The sequence below is a fragment of the Vanessa cardui genome, chromosome 3 (assembly GCF_905220365.1).
Source record: "Vanessa cardui chromosome 3, ilVanCard2.1, whole genome shotgun sequence".
NCBI classification, from domain to species: Eukaryota; Metazoa; Arthropoda; class Insecta; order Lepidoptera; family Nymphalidae; genus Vanessa; species Vanessa cardui.
Window position 1 is genome coordinate 6,650,761 of NC_061125.1, and position 27,903 is coordinate 6,678,663.

At 31.3% G+C, this 27,903-nt stretch overlaps 1 protein-coding gene across 1 annotated transcript; it reads right to left on the reverse strand.

The window, feature by feature from the left end:
* Positions 1–865: 865 nt before the first annotated feature.
* LOC124543666 lies at positions 866–12,670 on the reverse strand. Its single transcript, XM_047121926.1, has 6 exons — positions 12,364–12,670; positions 7,373–7,530; positions 7,137–7,232; positions 3,130–3,288; positions 2,260–2,433; positions 866–2,071 (listed from the first exon to the last, which is right to left on the reverse strand). Exons 1-6 carry the CDS (start codon positions 12,614–12,616, stop codon positions 1,889–1,891), a joined length of 1,023 nt encoding a protein of 340 aa, XP_046977882.1. The 5' UTR covers positions 12,617–12,670; the 3' UTR covers positions 866–1,888.
* Positions 12,671–27,903: the final 15,233 nt, after the last annotated feature.

Genomic DNA, 27,903 nt, shown 5'->3' on the forward strand with positions numbered 1-27,903 from the left:
ATTTATATATTTACATTTATTTAAATAGATAACTATTATAGTATCACGATTAAGTGGAATCGAATGATATTTATATTAATTAAGAACAATTGTAAATATATTTAAAAAAAAATAGTTTGAATATAAACGCCATTCTCTTTTTGTTTGTGTTTAATTTCATAGGCAAAATGGAAAACTGTCCGATGGTTAATGGTTATTAACATCGAAAATCGACATTAACACAGAAATAGTGACCATCTGTCACGTCGTCAATGTGACCACCAGCCACCAGTACCGCCAATGTGTTTTTTGTGTCCGTAGGTAATGTTATAAGACAACAATAGTATGTTTTGCTTGCTGTTCAGTGGTAAGTGATTAGTAAGCCTGTACAACAGTATATTTATTTCTAATAGAACCTTCTTGTTGAGAACTGTATGTCGATAATATATGAATTAGAACCTGCTTCTAATTAATATAGCTTAAAGTGCGTTTGTGTTAATTAAGAAACATGCACACACATACGTTTTATTTATTAAATAAATAGATTTGTTAGACTTCAAATTGTGATTTGCTTGGAATTTGTTATTAATACTAATTATATTATAAAAATGTGCAATTTTTGTTTTTTTTTTCTTTATGTTGGATCTTGTCATTGACACATCTAGGCTGTTTCTAAAAAATCTTTCTAGAATTATATGAATTACTATTTTTTTTTTTAATGAAACGCTTGAAAAAATGTTTGGTTCAATATACTAATTTTTATAAATCATTTGGAAAGGAAAAAGTAATTAAGGGTTTAAGGAACAGGATATATATGTTTCATTTTCGATTTAATAGTAGTCGATAGACTTGTGTATAATTTGTAGGCAAATAAAACAGTCAAATCTTAAATGTAATAATAATTTAATATCACAAACATAGCAATAATGTTTGCATAGATATAAATACTATTTGAACTATACAAATAATGATTAAGTCATAAATACAGTGGATCTGTACTTTACAATAATATAATTAACCGCTCTATTAAAGCTAGTCATATTTCATTGGATCTCTGTAACAGGAATATAAATAGTTAACAAAGTATCGAATTAAAGTAATGAAACTAGATAATAAAATGTAATAATTACAATCAATTATCGCAGTCACGACCGCAATCACAAGTCAAAGAGATATTGTCGTTATGAACCAGCCACTGACACATTAACTAAATAATTTGCTAATACATCGACATCAACAGAGTTTGATGGAATGGTTTAATACTAATTGTCTCATAATACCGTAGAAAATTGTTACTAATTACAAAGAACAATCGAGAAATAAATAAGTTAACACCTTGACTAGGATATCGGAAAATTTCGAATGTTAAGCTGCCTGATACAAAAAATAAATATTAAATTCGTAGCTATTTACAAAAATATTTATATATATTATAAAAAGGAACTAATTCACTCTAGACCGAAATGGCAATGTAATGGCAAAGACATTTTCTACTATCAACAGCCAAAAGTGCAAACAATTGAACTACGAGATTCATTGTACTGGATCAACGAATAAGGGCGAGTACGCGCATAAGATAAGACCGTCTTGAGACAAAAATAACTTACACGAAAACACATTAATAAATATACTTTACTCACAACATTAAATACTGATTTAGCACATAAATCATCACAATACAATTCGTCAGAAAGCTACATACATAATATGTATCTAGACGGTCTTATGTAATACGGCAGTACTGACAAACGAACAGCATTATCTACGTAAAATAAATTACGTCTAAGTCATAAATAAAAGCACCAATAATTAAATTAAGTAGATAGCCCAAAAATTCGGGTGAAATGGGGCAGTTTTTCGCTAGTTACAGCGAAGTCAAGTTTAGTTAACACAACCGATGTTTCTGGCCTCAATCAGCTTTGTCCGGGTCCATGTCGTACATCGTCTGGAAAACTTGGGCGAGGTACTCCAAATAGTTAAGAGTGTCTCGGTAAACGAGTAAAGCGTAGGAGAGTTTATCCACATTCTTCATGTCCGGGATCTCTGAATCCGGCAAGGGCATAATCTCCAAGTTACGCGATCTCATTATTTCCTGCAAAGAATATAAAGTGACAGCTTAATAATAAGTCATAGAACAATGTTTTTGTTTAATTTCAAATTAATATTGATATGTTTTTTCATATGTTAGTTTCTTGAATTTCTAAATATGGTTATTATTTCATAATTATAGGTATAATGAATGTGTTTTAAGGAATTTGGGTTGTTTTTCAAATAACTTACATCGAACAAACAAAGAACAGCTCGCACGTTGTGCATGCTCTCCGTTATGTTATGTTTCATGCTCGCATCAGAGAAGATATCGTCATTAAGGCCCTCCTTGGATATAGAGTACAACCCAGCAACTACCATTTTCAATCCTTTGAACATCGACGGTAACACTTGGTCGATTTTTTTCTGTGGACAATAAAAAAAAATATATTAAATTGTCTGATCGTATCAGTAGAAAATGTCCTACTCCTAATAGGTTCGGCTTTATTGAATCTCAGGGTCTCTGCAAATTGTTATACAGATACTTAAATTACAATTACAAAGAAGTGTGGCTGTTAAATAAGAGAATATTGTGAATATGCTGTTTTTAAATAAAGTCACAATACACATATAATATATTTATAGGATAATTTATACATAATGTACTTTTCACACAGTTTGCCGTTCTATGCACAAGACATATTAATCGATTGTTATTAAGCATTTAAATTGGTTCATGGGTTTTATTAGTCTCATTACTCAAATCTCGATATCAATCCAAATTCATCGATTACATGAGATTAAACCGTCCACATTGCAAAACCATTGTGTTCTCACGTAAACGACAGTCGGCTGACAACAATGAGTGCCACCGACGATGTCGATTCTTTGAAATCGATTGAAAAACTTATACGGATGCACGTTTTTGGCATCAGCGAATTCGCCGCCCTTCGATTATAAAACAATCAGATCGACTTTGTTAAGTAACCGTCATTATCTTAACGAGACAAGCGTTTCAGATAACAACATTACTTTCCTTATAAACTCTTTGAAATGTTAGTTAAAATGTTTTCTTTAAAGACTCAAAGAGGAGTGACACATTAAATATTTGAAGTAGCTCACCATCAATTTATCCATATACTCGGCAGGCATAGCCTGATAAAGTACTTTCTCTTTGGGCAGGCCTTCTTCAGGGAACCAGGTGAAATTCCGAAGCCAGTCATCACTGCTCCAAACTGTCAATAGCTCGTCGAAACTTGGGTAACTGTGAAGCTTTAATGCCTGAAACAATAGATAAATTATTGAGTAAGATTGTCAGTCAATTAAAGTATAGTAATATTTATTTTTGACATTTAGATCATACATTTTATTTCTAGTTAATAATCGAAAATTATTACAAAACAAAAATAATATCATCAGTTATTTCTTCGCACAGATTTGTTCCAGAAATTATTCATCAAGCCGACAAAACGATTTAAAGAAAAAAAAATACAAAGTTTTATTGACTTTATGTATAAGAAAGCTAATTGAGATTTCTTTAAATCAATTTATCCATAGATGCTCAAAAACATAGTCTCTGCAGCAAGTATGAATCAGCTTTGTCACGCTACGGGTCCCGTTGATTTCTTTGAACGATAAAAATAGATGTACTAGTTAGTACGTAGCGTTGATTGACTTTCATGGAAAAAGAAGATTGAACGGAAGATGAGATGTGTCGCTGTTTCCTCTATTGCAGTCGGTATAAATAAGTTCGGAATGAAGATACTTGCAGTGGTCATCTTGATGGCAAACGACATTACTGCTTCTTATTCATCACAATTTTAAAGGTACGTTTTTTTTTTAAATATATTCTATACTGTATTATATAAGTAAACGTAAATCTGGAATAGGAAGCAATGTGTTTATCTGTACCAGTAGTAGTTATGTGATCAGCTATCAATTTTATGGGTCTGTCAAGGTCGTATGAAAGATGAGATTGAAATGCGATGTCTGACCGCCGCTTCTACCAACATGTCACGTAACAAAACCGTTTCGAAATAAAAATTTGACACTATGTCTAGAACATACGTGACTAACGATTAATTATTGAATTTTAAACCTTAAAATTTTCGCAATAAAGTTGCAAAAGCGACATCGAACCGAACAATTGACGGCAGATGCAACCGATTTGATAGAAATTGGTAGTTCTTCCCAATAGGCGCTGATTTGGTTGAAATATTGTTGCTCAACAATACAGCTAATTAAACATTTCCAAATCATGACAAACTTCCGAAAACCGTATTGTACAACAATCTTATCTCTGTTTTGATGCAATAAAATTTCAATTGAAAATTTCTAAACATCGATGTGGAATTTAACGAGCTTTTTCCAAAATCCAAAAGTGTAGTTAGGGGAGATAAAATGGGCAGCCGCATAGATTTTTATCGATATTATGTACATTAGAATTACTATACTTGTATTACATTGTATGTATATTTACTTTAAATATATACCATACATGATACAGAATCGAAGTAACTAGTAGTAGTACTGCAATCAATGTGTTGTAAAGCCGACTTAAAATAATCGTTATATTCACTTCTGGGCAGAAGTGCATGTAACGTGTTACGTCGATATAAGCTATAACTTTTTATTTATAAATAGTTTCTATATTTTTTTTTTAATATAAATGTCATTTTCAAAATTAATGTAGACTAGAAATGGAGTTTGTCGTTGCACTAAAGTAAGATCATAATAACAGAATGCAGGTGTTCGTCCGGTCTAGCGCTCCATATCCGAAACCTCGTCGTTATTCGCTTACACATAGTTTTTCAGTTAATTGCAAATATTTGACGTTGCATAGGTACATTTTGTTTTAATTAGAATGTAAAATATTTAAATAAAACAAATTCTTAAAGTGATAAAAATAGAAGATAGCTAAGACCATAAATTAATGTCGTATGAAGTTATCTTGTATGACCAAATGTCATTTTTTTTTGTTTGTATTAAATAACGAGAATGCGATAATTAATTTATATTTTTAAAGAAACATATAGCCCGGAAAATAACCTGATATGATTGAGATTCGGCAAAGATAAATAAAGAATGTCATTAAGTTATATTCCCATAGTCGAGCCATAGTTATATGGCTATGAATCTGCTATGTCTGCATACGAACGTACCGTGGGTGGGCATCAGCTAGAAATTTGACGACATAGCATCCGGATATCTAGCTCGAAACATCGGAAGCTTATCAAATAAACATGCACCCACACATACGCGGCACATATATTTACAGCACACGTTCTCACACGCATCCACCGCCGCAGACAGCCTGTCGCCCGTGTGAACAACGCTATCGCACTAAGTATGTACATATTGTATGTAATGTGATGTATAATTCAATGTTTATATAATATCGAACGACATTACGACACGATAAGCCTCACACATGGACATGATTAAGTCTGTATGAGGATCGGGTTATCACGATACACATTGCTTTTTTAAAGTGAGGAATGTGAACATTTTTTGATGGATATCTAAGCAGTTTTAGAGTCAAAATATGATGCGATAATTTGACACCGGTACGGTCCAAAAGCACGAATGTTGTAGCACATTCACACGGTGGCCGGTGCGGAGTCACACAGTACCGGTAGGGTTCGTTGAATTTGTTATTGCGTTCTCGGTACAGCGCGGCCAGTTATTTATAAGGAATGGGTTGACGACAGATATGATAGCGCGAGTAATTTGGATATTGCGTTTTATATGTCACAAGATTCCACTCACTCGACAAGCTTTTTTGTGTTTATTATTTCTTTGTTCCAGTGTTAATCTAACTGATTCGAGATTCAATTGCGAAGGAAAATGTCAAGCCGAAACAAAGAGCAAGTAAACGTCCTTGTAGCGTTAACAATGGCAGTTCATCGAGCTCAAGCTTTGTCTAACCCGCAATAAATATGATACATTAGTAACGAATGACCGACATTAAGGGGAGAGACAGAAAAAAATCATCGGGCAGGTGTGTCGCGCAATATTAATGCGCAATCAGTATTCGATACGTATGCGCACCGTCCTGTACTTCGTTCCGGCTACTGTGCGTCGATAATGTCATTTTACGACGGGGAGGCAGCAGTGAGCGGACAGGACGTCGCCGTCGTTACGACCGGCGAGCCTATTACAAATGCCACCATACTTCATACACCAACGCCACACACCACTACTGGATGAATTCACTCGAAACCGACTCATTGTTCCATTTCCATTGACTGCTGTACACTCAACATATTTATATCGTTATCAATTGAAATCGAAATGTATTCAACTATCGTTTCATTCGATACCACAAATAAATAAGATAGTAGAAGGTCATCCATAAATGATTCGTGGCGCGACAACGACATCACATTATTGCTCGTTCATCGGGCCACCTTACTTCCGATTCGGAAATATAATATTCTTAGGAGCAGAATGACAGATTGTCTTATAATGTTTCTAGTAACTCAGTTTCGTTTGGCCTTTGAATGTAAATGTGGTTATTCGCGCATCGGTGGCGATGAATAGGTGTTTTTTATTGTTAAAATGAATATATATTTGTATCTTGAAGATTTAAATATTGTCAAAAAGTGATGAATCGATGAGGCATCGTATGAAAGCAGTGCGAAATTATAATTAAAAGGGAGGAAGCGGCCGCGGCCGGACGTACAGAGGCGAAACCGGCGGCGCCCGAGCCGATGCAATCTCTCTTCCACGCCATCCGACGCGGTGAGAAAATGACGTTAAAAACGTGCACGCAAGGAATCGTTAATGGATGAATTTCACGGGAATATTTTTGAAGTACAATGTGATAATTTGTTCCCGTTTGGAAATTTTAACTTTACGTTTAATCTCATCTTTTATTCGGCTAACTACTACAGACACTTTCATTCATAGGCTGATATAATCATATTAAACTCGCAAGGTATGCGCCGATGTCCTTAGTTCAAAGTTTTATTGGTATTGGTCGGTGGCAGCGCGCGTCCGTTCATTTAGAACGACGCGGCGGGCATAACGATGCGAACGCGAATACTACGTTGCGATTGTCTCGTCACTGCATTGGATCCATCAATGAAAGGGAACAATGATTATTTTATATATAAAATAACACTTACGAATTTATCTTTGTACTTTGCCGTTGACTCGTATGCATTTCTTGCTTGTGATGCGACATCTTTTGCAAGTTTTGCTGTATATTTTGCTGATTTTGACTGAAAAAAAAAACATAACATGATTAAACCGAATTGATTTTTTTTTTCATATCGCAAATATATTAATAATGAAAATTGTTCAAATAAATATTTGAATCGATAAGCTATTTATGATGTGTGTTAATACAAATCTTACTCACATTAGAGTCATAATCGCAAGGATTTCCCCAAAGGCTGTTCTCCTGCGCAGAGCGGCGCTGTCTATCCATGGTTCGTTTGTGCGGTGCTGCTGTTGACTGCGGTGAGAGACCGCCCACAAGTAAGACCAAGCACACCGCTGCACAGACGTTGACGTATCCTGGAAGTAAAGCTAAGTTTAGGAAATTGGAAAAGTAGTTCATACATACATTAACTAAAGCATAACCATAGCTAGTTTTGTCGTTTTGTTAACTTTACACGACAGAAGAGTGAATTTGAGTACGGATCAAAATCATCTTTTTATCTTATATTTGGATGCGATCGAGGTATAAGATTTAATATTAAACAATTTATTTTGATGCATCTCGTCAATGAAAACGCTAGAGTCCGTTGTTCCGTATGCGGCACGCACGATGCTGTCGATTATGGTAATCGATGAACATCCGATGAATAAATACATCGCGGCCCAGAGGTGGACAGCCTTTGCTAATTGTCCGGTGAACTTTTGTGAATCACTAATGCGGTACAATTTAACGGTGGCTGCCAACCAACCGGACATTCTTCCGATATCGATAAAATGTTGCACATCTCTAATGCAAATGTAGGTACGTCTCTCTCACTGGATGGACCACTTTTCTTTTAGGAGTAAACTAAGTGCATATTTTCGTTCGCAACTCGGACTAAATGAATACACTTTTAATGTTTGGTCTTACAAATTATAATCGTTACAAGTTATTGACCTTAAAATAAGTGCATCAGTTAGATAATCGACACGCATTTCGTTGTTACTCACTGATGGCTCTCAGTGTTTTGACTCAATGTGTGAATCATGTGTGTTATGTCTCGAGTCTCATGACTAACGTTACAAATCTTTACACTATTTTGTACTCGTACTATCGTAGATCGAGTTACGATTTTTAGTGTGAATTCATCATTTACGTAGAGCATAATATTTGCATACTTCCTCGTTGCCTGAAATGATCAATTGTTTTTTAATTATTTTGAAATAAGTCAAAGTTTTTGAAAGTACCAAAATCATTTAGATATAAAAAATATGACTTCCCGAGTTTTCGTTTTTCTTAAATATTTAAGGTACATATTAAATATAATATATACATATACAACTTTAACATGCTTAACTCGGTTGTTGTCCGTGTAAAATTGTGTGCGTGTTTTTTTATTCTTGCATCTTGTTAGCCAGTTTTGTGGCGATTTGTTATTTAGCCCGGGGCGAACGCGGCGGTCAAATAAAAGAAAATTATAGTTATAGGGTGCTTGCCGCTTATTATTTAACTAAGCCCTGTGAACGGATCCCGATTATCACGCCTCTCGTTAAGATCTGAAGGAGACCGCATGATCAACCATCACGCTCACTAATTTAAATCTATTCGCGTAAAATAATTTCTATTGCAGCTATATATATGTCAAGAATTAACTAGCACTGATTTAGTTATAGGCGCTGTATTGGCATCAAACTAATTGACACAATAACAACGTTGTTACAGTCGGAACACAAAAGGCGACCGCAAAGGCGGAGTCGGGTAATAACGATCATGTCAAAAGGAAGGTCCGACACACAACACGCGTTAAACACACGATCATAACATTTTATTAGTTCGCCGGTCAAAAGCAAGCAACCGCGAGACCGCCGCCGCCGTCAAAAGTTCAACCAGAAAAAAAATAACAGGTCAGCTCGTAAAAAGATGTAGAGTCACCGTGTGATACGGATACATGCCCATTAATATATGTGTATATATTTTTTATTTAATGAAAGAGTTTTTTGCCGTATTTTAAATAACTTTACGTAAATGCGAGGCGTAAGTCGATTACTTTGCGACATTAATTAGCTAATGACGGCACAGAATGAAATTTTGAGACTGTAATTAGGCTCAAAAATGGTTTTGTATTGTCAATAAATTACAAACTTTCAATAGTCGCTCATTTAAGGATCTGTAATTACGAACTATAAAAAAACTATAAATGGACAAAGAGGAGACTCGATCGAATTCCTTAGCCCATTGAAGAGCTGACCGAGCGACCATAAAAACCGTAGATACCTACACGTAGGTAATACACAGGTTATAAGGGGGCATAAAAAAGTAGGGACCGCGTCGGAGGTCGGACCGACTACCCGAGAAACAAAGAATTCGTTTATTTTTTAACAGCTCGCTCGTACACAAAAGGAGGCTGCGCGGCACGAAAAACGACCCAAACGAGAGCACCTTGTTAACCTTTTTAAAAAGAAATCGCGCGCCCGCTAACTAGAATTTTGGCTCGAAAACCGAGAAAAGTTTGCACCGTTCGGTTTCGACGCGGTCGGCGCCACCGCAATCATTATGTAAATTCTGAACATAAATGCGTCAAAATTTTGCAGCGAGTTTAGTCTTCGCGGCTTGTTACAAAATGATGCGCGTCAAATTATTGATGATTTTTGTATCTTTTGCAAAGCCAGGCTCGTTATCGTTCACGATCTCATTCACTCAAAGATTCATGCTGCACACAAAATTATATTAATATGAACAAATATTTTTATTGGATAATGCAAAATATTAACATTCAACGCTAGTAAAGATTTGATAAAGTAGGTTGGTCAATTGGAATAACGGTTGACAGATACGGTCGTAAAATTTGACTGCACATAATAAGGGCGATTATCACTCGGAATACGTGTGGCGGCGCTTACCTGACGGTGTGTGGTGATATATACTTCATTAAATGAAAATCACTCTAAATGGTAATAACGTTATACCATCGGCGATTGACCTCGTGAAATTAACGAAACAAGCGCAAATTTTCTTCGAATTAAATTTAATGACATAACCACTGATATTACATAATTTTACTGATAACTTTTTAAACTGAAGATACATGAATTGTGTTGCTTCAAGGGATGTACTTATCTTTTTTTTACAAGAAAATAAAAATTGGATACATGCCTTGAAGATGTATTGGATGGCAGATTACAATTATGATCTGTTCTTAAATAACAGTGCGTAATTTTCGGTTTGTGTTTTTTAATTACCAAAATGGACAAGTTTTTCAAAAAATTAAATCCATTACTCGGAGCAAAGAGGCGTTTAAAATTAGTATTATTGTAAATAGACGGATTATCGGATGTTTAGAATTATGAATGCGTAAAATATGATAAAAATATATTTTTATTACCATTTTGATCTCGACAATTTTTAATTTGATAGTAATTGCTACATCTAGAGTGAGCATTCGTATCATTACTCTACACACTTTACGCTAGATGAAGAACGTAATATGAAAAATAGCATTTGAAGAATTAATATTTCAGTAAGATCTTTTTTTTTTGTCGATAATGAACTCATTTTTGTAAGTTATGTTTAAAATAAACATTTTTAATGTAGCAGTTAGTCAAGTTAGAGTATAGTGATATACTATGTATTATAATTATCAAATTTATATCCTCTAATAACTTAATTTAAACAGATCGTTAACACTTGTACTTTTTATTGCATGCATAATTTATGGGAACGTGCATGAATAAGTTAAAATGAAAAACCTAAAGTATTCTGCAATCGCGGGACAAAACCTAAGTAGGTTTTAAGATTTTTTTCTTTAATAGCGGATGCAGAATGGGTTTTTTAAAAGGAACGGTCACGATACCGCCTTATTTAACAAACAAGTAAATTGCAATATCACTAATTTCTGCATCGAGTTTTGTTACGAAATGCATCGACTGCACTTCCGGGATAATGCTAGAACAATTTTGATCCTTTGATTTTTCGTGTCTACGTATTACATTTAGCGCGCGATTTAATTCTTATTTAATATATTTTATAGATAACATTGTAGTAAAAACAATTAGGTACATTACAACACTTATTTACAAATTGGCCTTAATCCTGTATTGTAAGTAAGCACATACGTATCTTACTTACCGTTCAAAGTCATTACCACTTTTTGTTAGTAGTTTTCTATAATACACTGTTTTTATTGCATAATGATGCAATTATTAAGCATACAATTGTATTTTTATGAACTAGTAAGTAAGATATAGATATCGACAATTATATTTGCACAAAAAAACTGTCAATCATTTGATCATTTTATTTTTCTTTTCTTTTAATGATATCATATATTTGATGGATGTTATATATACCTTATTATAATATATCAGCCAGAAACTAATCGAACGAGTTAAATAAAATAAAACTTAAATTTTTGGTTTCATATTCATCGTCCAGCAAATATAAAAACTTATAAAGTGTTAACGGAAGCTGTGTATTACTTTTTGTTTGCTATTGCTATACAAAAAAATTAAAACTTATAATTACAAAAAATCTTAAGAATAATTTAAAATCTATCACCATATTTCCGCAATATATTTACCTAAGTACCTAGTGTCTAATTGTAATAACGCAAAATAAAGGTGACAAGTTATAGTCAGATCTTGTACATGTGTATTTTAATAGCACGACATTTAAATCATTTCATGGCCCTATATAGAGAGGCAAGCCTACCTAATTAATTACGAAACTGCTCCCTCCGACGCGCAAACATAACTGTACGACTCTTAAAGGATACAAACATTTAGTTAGATATGTCATTGCGGTAACAGTACACTTGTATAATTGCATTTTAAACCCGGCTATTTAGTTCTGATCTTCATGTTTAACATTGCATAATAAGAGCGATGCCTGTTTTTGCGCGAAATGATATTGTAAGCTCGAAGGCTTAGATGCGACAATGAGAGGGGCAAATAGAATAGGTGCGTCGGATTATCTCGACCGAATTTTTGAGTTATAAATTATATTATTTTATTATTATTATAAATTATTACGTTAATACCTTATAGTATGTCAAAGTTAGGACATCAAAGTTTTAGAGTTTATAAAGTGAGAATAGATTAATGACGACTGCATTTGAACCTGTCGCTTTTATTTTGATTTAATTAACAAATCCGTATTATTACTTCTCGAAAGAAGAATTCTTAAAATTAGTATATTTCAAAAAAAAAGCTTACTGCTTCTTGCTGAACTCGCTCTGTAAGGTCGACATCTGTCCACTAAATCACTATCACAGTCACTATTTCGGCTATTTGATCTAGTCCTAGAACATTGTTCACAGCCTGCTGGCCTGTGCACTGGTTGAGGGTAGTCCGATCTGGGACACGCCTCGGGCTTGCAGAAAGATTCCGGCACCTCCATTTTGACTCTGACTATCACAGTACCGGCCTGTCTAAACATCGCGAAATATGGGATCTTAGTGTAATCCATAACCGTCGATCGCAATTGACATCCCCAAAACTGATGTCGCACGCGTCGTGTCGGGTGAGCGACTAAATGAATTGGTGTGACGGCGCGTAAGATAAAGCCTAGTGTACACCGAGCACGTGGTAACGGCAGTGGGGCGCGGGACGACGAATAGCCGGCAGGGTACTCAGGTGCGGTGCCGCGGCGGCCAATGGTGGGCGGAGGGCGGGTCTCGATCCCACCCAGTTGCAAGCACCTGTATACTGGGGTCCAACTGTGCCCGCGTAGTCAAGGGTTGAGACTGGAGAATTTTCTTACAGCGAAACTTTTTGATGAAGATCACAATGAGCGTAGGCTATATCCGTGCTCGCAAAAAGTAAAGAAAAAATTTCCTGTATAAAATTATATATGCAATATATGTATTGTATATACAGTGAGGTCGGAAAATGACGCCCATATGTCATAAGTACAACTAACGATTATGGAGATATATGATAATGAGTTAAAAAGATTCTCTCGCAAAACTAGAGCATAAATATTTAATAAAATGAGATTTAGCCACCTTAAATATTTAACCGATTCGACAGTATTTCAGTTAATATAAAAAAGCATCGACACAGAAAATAAACAACAAGAAATTTTCTCACATCATTCTTTGGTTAATTACTATTAGTTATCTTATAAATATTTAACTTATTTTTAATATCAAAATGCCAACTCTCATCTCTAAATTTCCTCTAGTTATTACTTTAAAGCAAATTTGACTCATTAAACAAACTCGTAACGCAGTTAGTCACTGAAAATTTCAGTTGAGTCAGACGGATCCATTATATGGCGTATTTATTTACTTTCTCTCAATAAATTAAATTTATCTCATACTTATTAAATGAATTTCAGCCTATTTTTATTTTACGTTTGATTGTTTTAAATTTGTACGTAAAAAGATCTATGATAGTTCGACTTTTGTTTTTATTCTCGGTGATATTAAAATTCATAGTGAACTGAAATATTACTAATAAGAATAATCGGTAAAAAAATTTTGATTCATTTAAAAATACTTCAATTAAAAGCCACTTATAAGAGAAGGATTATGAAGTTATATATTTGAAAATAATAATTCAGATCATTAGTATTAAAAAATTACCGGAAGTAAATGAATATCAAATTTATAAATAGAGAGACCGTTGAATGAATATCATACGTTGTTACTGGAAAAATAAAACAAAACATTTCCATCAATAAAACCTTCCGCGCCGTTATTCACTTTTTACATATTCATAATAAATCAGTTGTATCAACATAAAAACCATGACGTATATACTTTTCAAATAACTACCAAATGAGTCGATCAAAATCGTAACAGGATTTCCATCAAGTTTACACCAATATAGTAAAGAAACTACTTATCAATGATATCAACAAACAATTAGTATTAATTTATGCGTAGACTTGTATTAATTATGAATGAGAAGGGACATGATCTCCGATCGACTTTATTTACGTTAAGTTTTACGCTGCATAGAGATCCGGCTTGGTTTCGTTTTATTTGAAAGCTTGAAAAATACTTGGGTATTTACAACATTTTTGAACGTTTGGGAAAATACTGGGGTATAAGGATTAACTCTAAAGAGGTTCATAGATATATGCAACTTATGACAGATATGTATAATTTGTATAAAAAAAACTGTTCTTTGGTCAAATAAGTAGGTACTCGTTGTAGTTTGTTTATATATGTTAATGTGAGGTTACAAATGAACATGTCATTGTTACGGTATGTTATCAACTTTGATAAATATCTCAATATTTGTTCGCACATTTAGTTTAAATGTTTATTAATGTTAATCTTAAGGAAAATTGTATTTATCAAAAGACATTATTTCCGATAAATTAACATCCCTATCCAGAAATCATGAGAATAATTTACGTCTTAATAATAGGAAGTTTTATCTTCATTATATATCACATATACACGTTTATAATTATACGAGCAAAAGAAAAAATATTTTGCACGAATAAATAAACAAATGACAGAAAAACCTAAATCGTAACGATAAAGTGATTACGCATCACACTTAAAGGCATGAGACTGCTTTTTAGCGAGTACTTTACTATTCCGTGATGTAGCCGGATGACCAATTACGTCATATTTCAGTTCTGTGAACACCCATCATGGCACAGAACACCTGTGCTATATCAGCAGGGAGTTTCCTGTTGATAATTCGATAAATTCTTTAAGGTGTCCCAAGTAATAAACTTCAGACTGCACGGCGTCGTCGCATAATTATCGATTCATCAAATTCTTTCGAGTCACACGTTAAAGATATTCGTCGATTGTGCAGACGCTTTGTTAGAACGTAACTTGCAAGGTAATATCATTTAAAGATTATAACGAGTCAGCTTCAAATCTGTACCTACGAGTATCAAGAATACACAGACATATTAATAAAACTTTTAGTTTAGTGTGTGTGTGTAACTATAGCTTTCAAGTGTAAGCTAGTGCTAAAAGTACTTCAAAATTCTAAAGATTGTTTGTATTGAATACTTCAAAAATATAAGTTGATTTCTGTATTTTTATTTGTGTTTTCAAATATTTATGAAACATAATTATAATACACATTGATAAGACATGACGCCAAGCTGTCTGTTAAAACATCATATCGGAGTTCCGTATCGAAATAAAGATCCATAATAAAATGAAAATAGTGCAAATAAAACAAGTTTCTGTGTATTTAACCGATCTTGAATAAATATTGAATTTTCATTTTTAAACTTGAAATGGTAAACGATTACCAAAATTGTCCAAATGAATATAACAACAATAGTAATATATAAAACTTTTCAATACACAAAACCAAAAATAACCCACACGCTATATTCCATTTAAGAAGACAAATATTAAAATATTGATAGCACAGATTAAATATGACGTAACACATACGTCACAAAAGACGTCACCGTTATCCTTAAGTCGAACTTTTCAAACTTCCTTTACTTAGAAAATATTGACATTAACTTAAAAGGTAATTCCAATACGTGATTGTTCAGGCGCACTACCGTTATCTAAAATTACGTTCGACTTATTTTTAGAATTAAAATAAGAAAATCCTTGTTAAATGAAAACATGGTACCATTTATAGAGTTTATACTTAGAAAAACGTATGTGACGTAAATGTTGATCATATCGGTTAACCCAGTTTCTGCGCCTAGGGCATTTTTATATTTTATCTTTACTGTTAATTACATTTTATATGTGTATATTTTATAGTCTTGAAATCCTTAAAAACTAATGGCTTTGAATGTTACTTTTTTATATTTCCTTAAATGCTGATCTTTCATTTATACATAGCATATCAAAACCTCGTAAATAGTATGAGTAAATAAAAACGTAAAGGAATCTTGTTATCTATTCCAAGACACGTTAAAATTTTATCAATATCAAATTTTTGGATAATTAATTCATATTTGTTCAAAATCAAATTCACAATTTTCTACAAAATTTACCTTAATAAAAACCTTATCTAAAATCTTATAATTGAGTAAAATCTGCAATCTGATAATCATCTGCAGACTTTTTAAAATAAAAAACAAATCTTAGTAAATTAATCTTTGATTAATGTATTATATTGTTTCATTCAATATAGTAGCAGTAGTAGCACACTGTTATACGTAATATATGAATGACCATTCATTCTCATTCGCACGTATACACTAGTACTACTGGAAATCAAGAGGTGCTATACTGAGAACAAAGATAACGGAGTTATTTAAACATCATGGGTTCCGTGTAATATATATGACGCAGGTCACGATCGTTTTCATAAAACGGTACCATCCCAAAAAACCGCATTGTCATCACGATTAAAAGGAAATGCTCTAGGTCAACCGTGTATCATTCAAATAATTCAAAGATCAGACTGAATATGTAATACACACACATATACATATAGGTATATTATTTATTCAAATAATATTTTCTTAAATAACTACGTATAATAAGAGAAATACTTCAATGAATGTAACGAGAATTTGTGTTAAATGTTCATAGATATATTTAATGTTATATATCTATTCTATAGTCATATATTATACATGTTATCATTTCAATTTTTTTCGATATCGAAATTTGAGAGTATTTTCCTTAAAAATATATTAATATATGCAATCAATAATCATAAAAAAATATCAAAAATACATTTAGCAGTTAATTTTAATAGTTATTTAATATTTCATGACTAAATAAAATAATAAGGATATAATTGAGGAAAACCGTTTTACACTACCGTTTAATCGTAATACATTTTTTTATGAAAAAAAAAATTACGAGCAAAATTTTTAAAATATATTTATTTATTATTATTATCAAGTCGTCATCGATAATGGACTCGACTGGACTTACTTTATTAGTATTAGATCACTTGTAATGGTGTTAATTTCTGCAAGGCAAGGATGATAATGGTTTTTTAAATTATTGTTAGTCACATTATTTATCAATCACACGAGCAATTTATTTTGTTTTATGCCGCACCCGAGTTATTGCATCATTTGCATACTATAGTTTTATATAAGATAGAGATTGTATTCAGATTCCATTATTGTACTATTATTTGATAAAATTTAAATTTATTTCGAGAAAACAGAACGATACAAAACAGAATTCGGAAATCTTTAACATCACTGTGTTATTACTTAGTTATTTTATCAATGATAATTCCACTTTTGCCTTAAAGTACGTCAGGACATTATAAAAAGAAACATTTGTTTTAAATAATGATATATTTGAAATATCAAATATATTTTCTACGACACACGGATAGGTACAATTATTACTTGTAATTATGAAAGATTTAATTCTAAGATATCTTTACAAACATTAGATGGTGTTAAAATTTTGCTTATTTGCGTACGATAAAATTCAAAGCATTAATACGTCATATGTGTATTTACTTTTTAATACTAATTTAATAGATTCATGGTTAAGAGTTGTCTTTATTTTCTGAGTAGCGATAAAATACACTTAGAATATATGAGAACTTCTACAAAATAAAAAGCTTAAAGCCTAATAAAGAGAAGCTGAAGCTTTTTCTGATGATCATCATTGACATATGAATACTATAATCAATAAATGTATTGAGATTATAATCTCAATACATTTATTGATATAATTATCTTTAATAACAAAAAGATAACGATGTATCTATATTTTTTTTTAATTTTACTAGTGAAGCCGTGTAAATCATCTTGTGACGTCATAAGTAGGAAGTGGTAGTCGAAAAAATCTTTTTAATCGTAAACACCAAATGCAATTCTCCTAAAGCTCGGCTAAAGCCTTTTCCCTTATGAAGGTGGTCTAGAGCTGGAACCAAGGTGCTTATGTGGTGAATTGGTGAATAATGTGTCACTCATGATACCCATACGTGTTTCCTAACGTAGGATTTAACACAAATAATAAATACATCAAAAGAAAACTCATCGATCCTTTCCTGATTTTAACTAACTACATTCGTACGTACGTAGTAAAAATATTAGGACCTACGCGACTTAAACACTACACGAAAAAATTAGAATTTTTTTATTGTTACAAATTAAATTAATTTAACAATAGCTTACCTGACTATTATATTATTTAAATCAAACAAATCGTCAATAGACGATAAGTAATGTCTTACATAGAAATATATAATACTTACTAAGAATCGATAATTACGAGGGTCTGGCAACAAAAAGCAAAGAATAACTCTAGCATTTATTTGAATAAAAAAATGGCAACAAATAACTCATTAAATATATTATCAGTTTACCTCATTACACCACAAAACCTGTTCTTTGACTAATAAACGTGTGAAAATAGTTTAAAACTAATTAACAAAATAAATACAGTGCAATTTATGTAACACAAATTTAAAGCTCTTGCTAAATGTTCATAAGCTTGTCAATTATAATATAATTAGTAACAACTAATTATAATTGAACCCTTCCAAGTTTCAACTATTTTTATAAAAAATCATTATTTAGTTTTATCAGTAGTAGATAATTGTTTTAAATACATATTTTATAAAAATCTAGTTATAATAATTTATTAATCTTTTAAGGAAAAAAAAAAACAAACCGGGAAGAACAATATCATTCACGATCTAATACTACGACTGATTTGATATGGATGACTCAATCCAAGGAGATTTTGTATAAAAAATCGTGTTAACACAATCAAGTGCTCAAGACGTGTCGGTCATAAAACTATTAAATAAATAATTGTTAGACGAAAGGAGGATGCTACCCGCTGTGCCTTTAAAGGCAAAGTGAAGAATGTTTGAAGCTTTTTATTTTGTATGATGTCAAATCAATAACTCTAAGAGCTTATTGTAAATTTCGAATAAAAAAAAAAACTTCACTTATAGCTTGTTTTCAATAAAAAAAATGAGACGAATTTAATGTATAAAAAATAATAATTTCTAAACCTCAGAAATTAATATATACCGATAAATAATGTGTTATCGGTATTATATCTGTGCTTAACCCATAATATTAATTTAAAGAAAATTTAATAAATCTAATCAATTAATTGCAAAAGTGTAGTATAGAAATTTAAGCTAATGTAGGTGCTTTAGCTTAAACTGCTATAGGTACTAAATTAATATATAAGATTAACGGCGATAGGTACATATATGTACGTAAACATTAAGTTCTTATAACTAACTAATTTTAAGTTAACTAAAATAAAGCTTTATATCTTTTAATATCTTAAACTGCTATAGGTACTAAATTAATATATAAGATTAACGGCGATAGGTACATATATGTACGTAAACATTAAGTTCTTATAACTAACTAATTTTAAGTTAACTAAAATAAAGCTTTATATCTTTTAATATCCTCAACCGAATTTAATGAAATAAAGACCATAGTGTAATAATCGAATACTTTCTAAATTATCGAGTACAAACTAATACACTTAAAAAAGGCATTCATTTCAAAATAACATTCAATTTAATATAATAAAGATGCCTATATCGCTACTATTAAGACCTGCTTATGCTTTTCTTCAAATATTAAATAAATAAAACAATAGCATTTATAGCCAAAGACAAATTTAAATCACCAGCACGGTAGCTATCGTTACATGTTGTTCCTGATTTTATCGCACGCATTATAATTTGATACGTTTATTGTGAAAAAATAGACCATTGTTACATATGTTAGTTTTTTGGTCACCTGGGTTTATACCCGGATCAGCAGAGTGACTGCAATTAAAATATCTCGTCCAATGATGCCTCTATCGGTGGCCCGCCGAGCGTAAAAAATAAGCCGGATCGAAATTAGGACTCGCACTCACTTTGAACGATAAAATATATATTTTTATTTTATATAAATATCCGTAGTACTAGTTCCTGAAGTGAAATTAATACTAATATGTCACTAGTTTAATTATGCCTAAGAAAACAGAACGATAAATATGATATTAATTTCCCAAAGCATTTTAGAATTTTAATTTCAATATTATAATTTATTCTGGCCTTGAATTGTGTAATATTTATCTTTTGTGATGTTAATGTAACTGTTATTTTGACAACACACGAAACGTATTCAAAAATCGAAAACAAGTTTCCAAATTAGAAACTCGTTTGGTCCACAGTTGTCGTAAAATATATAACCATAAAAAGGCCGTTTAAATTTGCAAACAGTTTATTGGCGACTATAATAGCCGACTTCTGTATGAGAGCGGCTTCTTTACACCGCGAAGTTCTTGTTTTGTTTACCGTTAACAGATGAATATTTGAAACAATACCAGAGTTAACTTTCACTAGGTTATATATGACGCAATAAATTGATGTATTGTTTTGAATCGTGTATATTTTGAAACGTCTATTTAGGACTTTTGTTTTTATTTTAACGGTAGTAGAGTTCGAACCGCTCCGAGGAGGTCCATAAAATTACGCCACAAAAACTAGCGTGCGACTGCTGTAAAAATTTCACTGTTGCATTGTTGTTGTAAGTTTACCGACGGCTTTATAAACGATGCGCACATTGTTGGTCCTTTGCATGCAACACAATTAAATTTTTAACAAGTGGAGACCGTGAAATTTCGTTTAGAAACGGTGTCAATAGACATATCATTGGATTTTTGTGTTTGATAAATTGTGCGTCAACAATACGCCCCTTTCCGGTGGAATAAGTGTTCAAATTAAGAATTTGAGTACAATCATGAGTTATATTTGCAAATTATTTTAGTAATAATAAGAATTAGTTTTTACGTTTTTATATTTACATATTGTTGAAAGAAGGAAATGATTTTCCAAAATTGTGTACTTATATTCGCCAAATCAGAAGCTGTTGACTTTTTCCTCTTATGTATTAACATCTCAATGGACTTATACACTACCTCGATATGACTACGAACACTAACAATTATGTTAAACAGGTTTTTAACGCGAACTTTAACCATTACCGGTGAATCAGAGGTCGGACGGCGGACTCTTAGTTGATCCCAGTGGAATATTACAACGTAATTGTTTGACGTAAAACAAGTCTGTACGATCATGACATTCGTCATACAATAATTGCTTCTTAAATAATCCTACGCGTAGTTAACACTGGAACGAGTAATGTACATGCTACTCTCATTTTACTTCGAGGAAATTTATATACATACATGTTATATATTTAAAAAGCAAAAACATTTATTGTATCTTTTTATTTATTTTATTTTATTATAATCATAATATTATCCCACACCTTTAATCGTTGTTTTAATAAATATAATTTATATAAATTATCGTTCTAAAATATATGCATAAATTTATTAGGAAATTTAAATTTATTTTTATGTGTTTTGGCTAGTAAGAGGAAAGTGACAAGGACGGCTTAAAAAACAATTAAAACAGTTTTTATAATATATAAACGAAAAAATTGGTAGCGATATATCAATTAGGAAAATTATTTAAAATATAAACTTTTTAAAATGACACATTTTTAAATTGTCTGTCAACAATTAAAAGGTAAAAAATATAAAAAAAAATCCTATATAGAACGTGCAGATACCGCTCTTAAATAAAAAAGTAAAAACGGAAGAGATTGTTACAGATAGCAAGATAAAAGTGTGGCTATTACATTAATGATGCCGATAAAAAAGCAAACAATATTGACTAAAGCTGTTTTAGTTGCATAAGTGTAATTACGTGTGGCATTACAAGGGAACGTCAACTAGTGCATGAATGGATCCTTGGATGAAACATACGGTTTTGTATTCAAATAGCTAATATCATTCGTTTGATTAAAATATTTCATTTTAATTATTAAATTATTTAATAAATTGCACATACATTTTGAAAGAGTCCAACCTGTGATATCAGCTATACCTAATAATACTATTGAATTAAATGTTTTTGTCGTCTCAAAAGCAAGAGATTCAATTTAGTAAATAAATAAATAAATTTAGAACGCTACATTATTCCTGAGGAATAAAGAATACAACCGTACGAAGTCAGGGCGGATCATTATTGCATAATGGTTTAATAAAATATTATTTCACACAGTTTATAAATGATTATAACATTTTTTTTTAATTTGTTTTATCTATCTGTCAATATTATAAGTATTACTGCTTCAATAAATTAATTGTATTAAAAAATGTCATAAAGAAAAATATCCAATTTAATAACGAAACAAACGTAGCGTATAACAGCACAACGTCCTTACGTATGTTGACGACAATTGCCGCAACAAAAACACCAATTCTAATTCTACACCGAGACGAGATAGCCAGATAACCAATGATAACATATAGCTATCTAGACCAGTTCCTCATAGATGCACGTTCAAGATCGTCCAGCAACTATGTTGCAGGTAACTAATACAGATCCCAATTAAGCATCTTAGTTTGATAAATAGGCATTTCCTTACACATATTGGACGTAAATAAATAAGACTAATAATTGTATCACTATGTTAACATTAAATGTTCTAAAGATAATCATTTATGAATAAGGATCTCTCAGTACCGTTCTCATTACTGTTTTATAATATTGTATCAATATAGGATAAATAAATTAGTAAAAAATAATGAAACAACATATGACATCTAATTCTCTAAGGCTAAAATTAAGGTTTAATAAATTTTATAGCAATTTTAACGAAATATTGCTATAACTTATAATTTAAAGAACATATACTATTTCACATTTGTGAATTGCTTTTAAAAATGTAATATGTTCGCTGTCATAGATTAATTTTATAGAATTCAGTTTGAACAAATATCTTTGAAAGGGTATCATCCAGGTATGTATAAAACAGACGTAAAAGTAGGTACAGCTATTAAACAAGATATAACAGCATAATTTCGTTTGATTTGACATGCCGAAACAATTTAATCATTATCTCTGTCGGAAAATTAGCAACATATCTTTGTACGGGACAATATATTCAATAAATATGGGAATAGAGTTAAATTCTGATTGTTTCCGGAAAGGATTATAAGACGTACAGGTTAGGGAAAGATATGGCGGAGGAATTGGCGGTATTCGCCAACGACCGCAGCGGTGCGGCATTGCGAGCCGTATAGCCAACCGACTGGGTGGGCAGACCGCGGCGGTTGGCCCTCTCGGCTTTTTTCTTCTTTACCATTTTCGAATTTAAAACTTTGAACTGTGCGAAATCGTTGCACGTTCGAAAACCGCTTTGCTACACAAACTCACGCAATCGAGACAAACCACCATCGCGCTTTGATCACGCGATTTTAAACGTATCGTTCTAAAATTCAAAATTTCGTCGCGCACTTTCGACTGTTCCTTATTTGTCTACAGATAATATAATAATTAAAACACTACGACTAATTGGCAAGAAAATATAAAGAAAACGGTGCACAATTAAAACATTACTGCTTCTTAAAATTATGTCGTAATTAGCTCGACAATAATTAAAATCGGAGGACATTATCGTTATAAAAAGTCGAGAGCAAAGCGATCGTCTTTTTGCCGAGGATCCAGATTTGTTCATCATCAACGAAGCGATCGCGATACAGAAATGTCATTACTAATTTTTAATTGCAATTATATTTCAAATTAAAAAATCTACCCCATATATTTTTAAAGAATATTAATTACACTATAATAAAGTAATTCACATATCTATGAGACAATAAATATAATATAAACATCATGAATAATTATTAACAGAATCAAACTGGGAAAAAATGGATTTATATTCAGTCAAATCACCAAGACGCTCCAAAGTAATTTGCGCAATTTAGCGCAAACGTCAGTCTGAAGACGACGTACCGTCGAACCGTCAACTACCGTCGTACATGAGCAGTTTAATTTGGCATAGTTATTAGATATTTACGTTATAATCAGAAAATATGGTTTTATTACCGGTTACGTTACATGTATAAAGAAAAAAAATTATACGAAATTTTCAGAAATATACCGTAATCTTGGATATATCAGTTTACCATAACACCGCTTTGAAAAGAAAATAAAAAAAATACCGGCGTGGCGTAACTTTTTATTTTAAATAATATTTGTAATTCATCGGGCCCTGATTCAAATATTCCTTAATTTTTTATTAAAATCGTGATAATATTTTGTTCTAATATTTCAATATTGATATTGTATTCATAAAAGAAAATACTTTATTTTAAATAAATATTATTAAATAATAGAGAAGAATCGGAATCTTGTAGACATTGAATAAATAACAGCAACATACTTCTTCTATCATTTAAGTTGAGTCCACTTATATATTCTGAGTGTAGCAGAAAAGCTCGCCATCTAGCAGTTTACAAAGAGTTGGGGCCAACGTCGTGAACTATCAAAGCTAACAATAACACCATGAATGAATTTACGGTAACATCGATTATGAAGGTAGCATAAAACGTAATAAAACATTAACGACACACAATATAAGAGAAGAAACTGTGAGAAAGGTATCCTCCTCAATTTGACTTTTTCTGTACACAAAAATTGCACCCTCTGCAATTCACTATTGTCTGTGGTACAGAAAACTTGTGTGAAAATTCTTAACGTAAGGCAGCGCACATGTGCAGTAAAATAATTATTATAACGGTGAATACGACAGTACAACAATGTAACCTGTCCTTAATTATTAATTAATCGTATTAAAATTTCGACAAAAAAAACTTAATTAATTCATTCAATACCTATGGAAACATTTGTATGATATGTAATCGTAAAATATTTTTTAGATAATATATAAATCGAGCATATAAAAATATTAAAAAAATATCTTAGTCGTATATTTTACATCGTGGTCAAATCTTCAGAAGCTCAGACATGGAATTATTATTACGAAAAAACAGACGCTTGCACTAAGTATCCGGTAAAATAGACAAATACATCCATAGATATTGAAAATGTTTATGAAAGTAATAATTTGAAGTAGATGTGAACATATTACTACTATTCATTTCAAAACATGCATACCTTGAGATAAGTAAGAATTTCCTCGTTTTCGTATTTAAAAATTCATAATATTCATAATTTGTTATGGCTATGATATCTTATACATATTTTCATATTTAATTAACTAGTGTATATTTGTGTATATTTAAGCCTTTCATATTATTAATTGTTATGTCAACAAATACTAAAGTAATATATTAATGTTAAATCTTCATGCGCAATTTCTCTTGAACTACTGATACGAACGTATGGAGTAAGGTCTACGTAATAGAGCTTTCTACAGTCTCACACCTACGTATCGTAACGCAGAGAGCTGGATGTCTGCCTCGTAGATTTTCTTTATTTTCATGAGACAGTCATGACCCACTGATATAATATTTTCGCACCAATGTATATAGTTTAATGAAGAAGTGCTCTAAATCATCTTCCAAACAGTAACGTGTTTCTTACGTCAACTACATTTACTATAACACCAACGTTATAACTTTAGTATCGAAATAAAAAGATATAATATACTTCGTCTGGCTTTTGTTCCTATCTAATATAATCTTTACTCAGGAGAAAAATCAAACAAAGGAATTGAAATTTCCACATCAGCCATCATCAGCTTCCAATATTCACAAAACATGAGTCCGATTGAGATTGATAAAATAATAGTAAAAGCTAAATAACATGGCAACAGGATACAAAATTTTCACGTTTAACTCCTACATCGCTAATCAAAAAATAACAGAAAATATTTAATATTTTCTAAACATGTTTATAAATATTAATTAAAATTAAAGCTTATTTATTATATATACGTATGTAAATTTGTGATTTTATTACTTTACAAATGTCGACACGAATTTGTAAAATTTCATACTAAGATTTTCACGTATTTAATTTGATGAATGTATTATAATTTTTAAATAATAACAATTTAAATTTAATTTTTACCTGAAATTTCTTTAAATGAACAATTTTTCCTGTTTGCGACCATTCGTTCAACATGTTGACAATCCTAAGAGTACGTGTTGCGCGTTACCAAGGAATAATCCGACATGCACTTTTATTTCTAACAATTTATTCCACATGATACCTAATCATTGCCCACGAAAATAAATAATTCCCTCAAAAATAGATACACGAAAAATGTTACAAAAATCAATTCGAATTTTCACATCTACACAATGTATTATGAAAGCTAAACGTAACTGTCAATATTAACATTGATGATTTTTTTTACAGATTATATACAACACGATAGGTAATATAAAAAATTAACATAAAAAGTATATTTAAAAAAAATGTTTTTTTTTTGTTAAGGAAAACGAAACATTAAGTGAATGTGAAAAATTTACCTTAAAAGTAGCTGGCCGTAGATTCTGGGGACCTGAAAATAAAAATATAATAAGTACGGTTTTTGAAAATATTTAATTTTATATAATAATGAAAGAGAGAGACCGCACAAGCACAGACAAACAATTTAATATTGCTGCGTTTTGCATCCAAACCGATCATTAGGCTGCATTTAATAATTTTGTATTTAGGTTTGATTTTTAAGCCTCAGGCTGGTAGCAATTCGTGCCCTAGATATTTGTGGAGGTATTACCACCATACGGAGGCCCTTACAAAATAAATTATGTTGAACGATTTTCTAAAATTTTCCTTATGACTGTGTACTATTAAGGACGTGAATTGCATGTATGAGAAAGGTAGGTCGAAGTATAAAAACTGGTCAGTATTTCAAATTATAACCTGTCATATCACTGACAAGATCATGACGAACCCATGAGAAGGTCATAACGATAACTGCCATTCATATTATTATATACCCAAATCTTAAATAATACACGAATGTAAAATATATGTAGGGATGTCTTAGATGCATTTACATTTTATCATGATGTCTAATCGCTCTTAAATATTAAAAATATTTTATAGTATTATTTATTGTTCTAATATAGATGTATATATAATGACAAACAAAGCGTTCTCGCATTGCTTGTCATTATAATTTCAAGTCGCACACAACGTTGGCAGTACTATGCTGTTTTGTTGATGCTATCGATTATTTATTATTGATTAATGACCAACGTAGATGATAAAAAATGTTGTAATATTAAATTTGTGTATCCAGTATAAACATTTTATTTTTTTATAAACGAATAAGAATTTGTTGAGATAGCCAGTATAGGTTGTAAATAGCGGTTAACAATAAAATATTATTTATAAATTCCTATCATACATAACTACATATTTACATAGATATCATCGTTATTTTAATGTTTAAAATGTGGGCTTATACTATTTTTAATTAAAAATACATATTTATCCTATATTATTTTAAGTTATGATATTAACTTTTGGAGTTACATAGTTCTCAGGTGTTCGGAAATATGATATGTGTTAAATAAAGGTCAGACAAAAACAAGTCTAAACAAGTTACAAGTTAAAATTAGGTAAGTTCTAGCTTAGTAAAAGTCAAGCTTGGCGTTGAAAAATGAATCGGGTTATATGCGATTCTTTCCAACAAAAAAAAATAATATTTTAAAATGTGATGCCGCTATTTATAATCTCAAAGATAAGTTGCTGAATTATTTCTAATGTGGAAACGAAACCTATAACGATTAATATATTTTAAAGGTGAGATGTTTTTCAGGCTTAAAAAATTCATATACGATTATGTAACTCTGATTAGCCTAAAGGTTGACTGGAGAATTTATTGGACATTAAATACGCTTTTTGTAAAAAACTACTATTTGTTCATTAAATTATTGACATATTAATATATAAGTACTATTACGTACATATATGCATAAATATGGCAATAATTCCAATAAAGAAAGGAAATTATTTATGTGATGTGTGATACACATGAAAATATTGTGTCATTTGCCTAGTAATAATTTTTAT